This window comes from Erithacus rubecula (assembly GCF_903797595.1).
Source record: "Erithacus rubecula genome assembly, chromosome: 9".
NCBI lineage: Eukaryota > Metazoa > Chordata > Aves > Passeriformes > Muscicapidae > Erithacus > Erithacus rubecula.
In genome coordinates, this window is record NC_136660.1 from 6,751,515 (window position 1) to 6,757,514 (window position 6,000).

Genomic DNA, 6,000 nt, shown 5'->3' on the forward strand with positions numbered 1-6,000 from the left:
GTGATTTTCTTTTTCCTTTGCCAAAATTAGAGGATTTGCACCTAACGTTGTTCAGGAGTGTGTTAAACATAATTTCAATATTTGTTCTACAGAGGCCTTCACCACGAAGAAGTAACAGCCCTGACAAATTTAAACGTCCCACTCCTCCTCCTTCTCCAAACACGCAGACCCCAGTGCAGCCACCTCCGCCACCACCTCCTCCACCTGTGCAACCTCCGGGCCAGCCCACAGCATCGCAGGCAGCCAATTTTCAACATTCAGTGCATCCCTCCTCTCAGCCTTAGTGCATGTGCTCAGCAGTCTCTATGTCAGAAGTGGACTCATAACACGGAGCAGTTTACTAAAAGCCAAAGGCTTACTTGGCATATTTGGATTTGACTTATTTGCACTGAGGTTATATAGGCTTCACTGTTAATTGTGTTGTAAACGTTTGTATAAAATGCAGCCAGTGTTGTGGGTCTACAACACTAACTAAACAAAGTTTTCCATCAGTGTTTACTTGAACTACATGTATGTCCATTCTCTGGCTGGAACATTTGCTACTCTGTTTGGTAATACGGCATTATGTCGTTTTGCTTGGCTCCAAAGCTTCATTTTCCTTGCTTTTAGGTTTGTAAAATTAAAGGGATACCTTTTTATATTTTTTCATGACAATTTGCAGAAAATGAAAGGCATGATGGGCTACGTGATAAATTCTGAAATATTACAGTGTTTACCAAGCTTATGGAAGATCACTATGTTTCAGTCATTTAAAATATCAGCTTCTAGTGCAAAAGTGAGTCAGACACCCTAATCAGTGCCCAAGACACAAACTCTCTGGTATTACATAGCAAATAAGCTTAATTCACAGAGGACACATCCATATTTCTCCTGTTTAAAAGCACCTCAAACGTATGGTACAGTCAGAGCTTTACACTGAGGGAACTGGCTTGTTGGAGTCTGTGGAATGTACAATTTGTGGACCTTAAGATTTGATGATGTCACTTGACATTTCTGTTAACCTGTAAGCTGCCCATACCATGTGCCCTGTCACAGTGACTGTTGGGAAGTGTGGTCCTGCCCACAGGTTACTGAGAGCTGATTCAAGTGTGTGCTCTTGGATTTTTTTGCTGCAGAAGGCGATGTGATTGTAGAAAACAACTGATGCTAATTTCTTTCTTGTTAAAATACATTCTTTGTGATTCCCCTGAAGCAAAGTTTGAACAGGTATTTTAAATGTTCAGAAATCTGTTAGAAAATGAGATGAGCATAGAGGAATATATTGGCATAACAGCCAAAACTTTGTATTGCTTGGTAGAAACAGAGTACAAGAAAGTAGCACAACATGGCACTAATGAATGCTTATTTAGCAGCCTAAGCCGGTACAATGTATAAAGAAATGTATTCTGAATACATTCTTTCCATTCATTAGCACAAATAAATTGGTTTCACTTTGCAGTGGAACAAAGTGTCACTTCTTGATATTGACATCCTACTCGGTTATATTTTTCCTGAGGTTCCTGTTGAGTACTGGGGTTTATATATTATTGATGATTTTAAATGGTTTACCTCATATATATGGATATGTGGGCCATGGAAAATGACAAGAGAATGTTTATTTTATGAGAATATGTATCTGGCTATAATCAGAGCAGAACATGAGTAATTTATCTTTTGTTTACAAAAGTTTGTTTGACATGCCTAATGCTTTATTAAGGACATTTTTAAGAAGGAAATACAGCATTCTGGTAGTATACTAATACTTGTACATATTTTGTCATGTTTGCCGCTCACCTATTCAGTCAGAATTGCAAACTGAAAATCTTTATGAAAATAGTGCTCTAAATCGAAGTCGTAAGTTAAAATAATGTTGTAAAATGTTCTGCTTAAGGCAAAATTAGAATTTCTTCACTGTAGCTTTGTAGTTTCAGCTCTGAGAGAATTTAGAGAAATGCATATATAGTCTATTACACTTCTTAAACCAATATGGGATCAAGTGCATTATCAAATTACATTACATTAATTATGGTAGTGACTCTCCAATTGATTTGTAAGAATGTGGCAGACCTAAAATTTGACCACTGCTTCCATCTGAAAATAACTGACCATAGCAGATGCTCAGTTTTCCATAGAGGAAACTCAGCTCTGAGAATTATAATTAAATAAGAGCTCCTGAATCTGTGATAGGATCGCATGGGAGACAGTGACAGGTAGTCTGAGGTTGGGGCTGAGGTCAAGACAGGATCAGCTTAGTTTGTCACTTGTCCTTTTGTAAACATAAGACAAAGAAAAAAATATTCTTTACTAAGTAGGATTCCAGCTCAAGTATCCCGGAATTTGAAACGGTGCCCTCCTTTCTGAAGTGCTTTGAGATCTTTGGAGGTACGGCTCTGTGGAGGGCAATCTCATGGTGGTGGTAGCACAAATGTGGGTGGAAAGGGAAGAGCCTTTGATGGTGTTTTAAGATCTCAAAATGGAAACTTACCTAGAATAATTTACATTTGAAGCATATTCCAAAACTGAATTTTTGTAACACAAGTTCAGCTGCTGTTATAAAGTGTCTTAGTGAACTCTCCTTACTGTTCCAGTGGGACTGTTACCAGAAGAAAGTAAAGAACTGACAAATGTATACTAAACCTTGAAAGTGTAAAAAGGCACTAAATTGGCCTTATTGAACTAAGAAAGTTGAACAAACATTTGCTTGCAATCAGAAGTGTTAAGCTCTATTTGTAGACTTTTTGAATAAGATGAGAAATTGTGCACAACCATCTCCTAATAAATGTAAATGGATTTTCAGTTTTTGTTGTGAATTATAGTCCTGAATTATGATTCTGCAGCTGTGATTTTATCAGATCAATAGCCTGGAGAAACTCACTTGACAGTGAGGTCGAGCTCACTATGAGGGCTTTGTTTCTCTCAGAAGCACCTGGGTGGTTTTCTGACATCCTTTTCATCCCTAATGCCTCTCAGTTGCACATTGCATTGTCACTAGTTGTGTAAGGCCACAGAAGCAATTTTTAGCTGTGTAGAGCGTTTTGTGAGCATACCCCTTGACAGCTAAAGATTAAAAAAAAATAAAATCTACTTTTCAGCTATTTCAGAAGTGCTCTCCTCTCTGACGATCAAGCAGCTTTCATTTTGTATTTTCTCTCAAGGGAACTGTCTTGGACATTGGAATGCAGCTGATACTCTGTAGAGAATTAAGAGTTTATTTTGTCCATGATTTGTTCCACAGAAGTTCTTTGGAAGAAGAGATGGGACTGTTTGGAGGTAGTCTTCCAGCTAAAAGCCAGATAAGACTGTTTTAATTACATGTACTCTTCTGAGAGCATATTCCCAAGGGCAGAAAGTACATCAGAGTTTTTCCAGAAAGTGTTAGTGCTTTTCTATTGGCAATTGCTGTACTGGAGCTGAGCAGAGCAGGATTCCTTTCCTGTTGAAATATTTTCATTCAGGAATCCAGCTGCCTGGGTGGAATCCCTGTGCAATTCAATCAAAAGAAAAGTGCAGACCTGGAAGCAATGAAAGTGAGAAAGCTTCCTGGGACCTGTGCAAGTTGCACTGCTTAGAGTATATGGACTCTGTATATTGTTAAATAAATGGAAACACTTCATGGAGACAAAAGAGCCTTAAATAATTTGTCAAGTCAAAGAAACGGAGTCTTTCATCCTCAGTATCAATTATTGCTTGCTAAGAGGATGCAGCCAGGGACTTTGAGTTTTAAAGTGTTTTTTCTGATCCTAATGCTTAGTTTTACAAGCAGTACAAATTCTAATGCTGTTCAACTCTTTCTGATGTTTCCTTTTTTTCAGTCATGGCAGTGTATTTCTTTTTCATCCTTGGGAGCCTACAGAGCATGGACTATGCAGAGCATATTTCTCCAGTTCAAGCCATCTCATAAGAAACCAGAAGGTTTATGAGTGTAAGCTATAAAACTGTAATACATGCATATGTTACAACAACCTCCTTGAGAGGAAAGATCTCTCCTCTTGCAGAGAGAGCAAACAGAGCCCCTAAATACCAAATGAACTGTATGCATAGAGACAATCTGGTTTCCTCAGTTCCCTGAGGACCTGAATTCCTTTTCCAGCCTTTTTTTTTTTTTTTTTTTAATTTGGATCAAGGTTCTTAAAATTTTAAATTATTTTAAATTTCATGTCTCACTATAATAAGTACTCAGGATACCTTCGTGTTAATTTTGAGTAAAACTCTTATTTCCAGTACAAGCAGAGTTTGAGTCAATGCCACCTTATAGACAGGAGGAAGTCACTGAATATTCTAGAGCGTGGCCTTTACGATGCAGTTGAAGTGGGAATGTGTGCTCATATAATGATTTATTTTTCTAAGCAGCTGATTTTGGATTTTAGGTGTGTTCTGAAGAGGAGATAAACTGTGGAGTTTGGTGCTGCATTGCAGACAGCTGCTGCTGCTTTAGGGAGAAGAGTGTGCCTGTTCCACTAGTTGGGCTCCAAAGAAAAGTACTACCTCATCTTTCAGTTGGGATGATGTGGCCACAGGGTCAGCAGAAATGTTGTAGCTGTGTTAGATTTTATTCTGCATGTATTGCCTGGCTGGGAGTCTTTCCTCTTTGGAATGGGGCTCCAGAGGTTATAAAGCTTTTGTAGAGAAGGAGTGAAGAGTTAGGACAGATGGCTGAGGATTGAGTTTGTGAAAATTGTGTCCCTGTAGTAAATTGCTGCTCAGAGTCCTCTTTGTCTAGGCCTTGGGATTGCCTGTATTAAAACTGTTTTGTGGGGGGGTATTTTTTTTTTTTAATTGTTATTTCCTTTGAAAAAAATGCTGTGTTGTAGTTCTTTAAGTTTACAGCTTTGGTATCTAATTGAAAAACAACAATACAAAAAAAAATTTCACAAAAAGCAATTCCCCTTTCCACAGAAATATTGGAAGTAGTCTTCTGTGTGCAAAGGTGGGTTTTCTCAAAACTTAATGCTGTGTCTATAAATGGAGATATTGTGTTCTAGTGGTAAAACCTGAGCTGTCCAAGGCACTTTAGTTTGTGATTGCTGACTTTTGTTTTGGCAGGTGTTTCAGATGAAATCTAAGCCTCCTGTGGAGGAAGAAAAAAAATCACCTGACAGCTGTAGACTGTTCCTTTCCTGCAGAAATACAGCAATTTCCTCAAATGCAAGTGGAACAAGCATCCTTGAGCTTTTCTGAAGCTTATATTCAATTTCAGTACCTTGATGATTGCTCTTGTATATTTAGAGAATCAATGAAGCCTCATTATAGATTGGTTGGATGTCTAGCTGGTTGTTCCTATGTTTTTCTGATCCTAGTGAAGGAAGCCTGTTTGAATTTTGATCAAACAATGGCCAAAGTGCAGATTTGTGAGCATGAATCCAGGTGATGACTTAAAGAGAATTACATTGTGTTGGTGTGGATCAGAGCTTATTGTAAGAACCTCCTATATGAAGAAGTTGGATTTTTTTAGCAGGTTACATTTTATTCCTGTTCTAGCTGTATTATTGCTTTTTTGTATATCTCAAGGTGTTTACATATACCTGTAATTGTTACAATGTGTCTGTAATCAAGTTCATCTGTGCCTTCATGCAGACTTCCAATAAACACTTGATTTTTTTTGTATTTACTTGTATGGATACTGGGTGAATGTATATTTCTTTCTCTGTCACCCTGTCATCACTGGGAAAAAGAGGAAGAAAAATGAGAGCTAGAGGTCAGAGAAAAGTTAGTGTTTGTCTTTGTTTTTGCAGTCTTTGATTCTGGTTGGGTCATTCTTTGTGTTAAATGTCTTGAGTGTGTAACCTGGGGAATAACTTACTAACATAATAAAGTTTGCATAGGAGTTGCTCCTTATTTTGCATTAGGTGAATATTCAAAGTACAGTACATGCTTGACTCCATCAGTTTTGCTTCTGTCTTGGAAGAACATAGCTATATTTCTTGAGTTATTGTTGTAGGGAAATTCCAGAGTACCTTTTTGAATTAAACATGTCTGCTTCTCACAGCTGCCTTCTTTGGGAGCTCAGGGTTGTTTTTTCTT

At 37.9% G+C, this 6,000-nt stretch overlaps 1 protein-coding gene across 2 annotated transcripts in view; it reads left to right on the forward strand.

Annotated features, from left to right (window-relative positions):
* The window catches only part of CCDC6 (coiled-coil domain containing 6), a 48,226-nt gene extending 45,437 nt beyond the window's left edge, over nucleotides 1-2,789 (forward strand). Inside the window, exon 10 of one of the 2 annotated variants that reach the window (XR_013775225.1) lies at nucleotides 93-220. Coding sequence is in view for 1 of the 2 variants with exons in the window: in XM_079313278.1 (XP_079169404.1) it covers nucleotides 93-284 (192 nt within the window). In the remaining variant the exon portion in view is untranslated. Of the gene's footprint in view, nucleotides 1-92 lie in introns of both variants that reach the window. The other variant, XM_079313278.1, reaches the window with a different exon arrangement.
* Nucleotides 2,790-6,000: the final 3,211 nt, after the last annotated feature.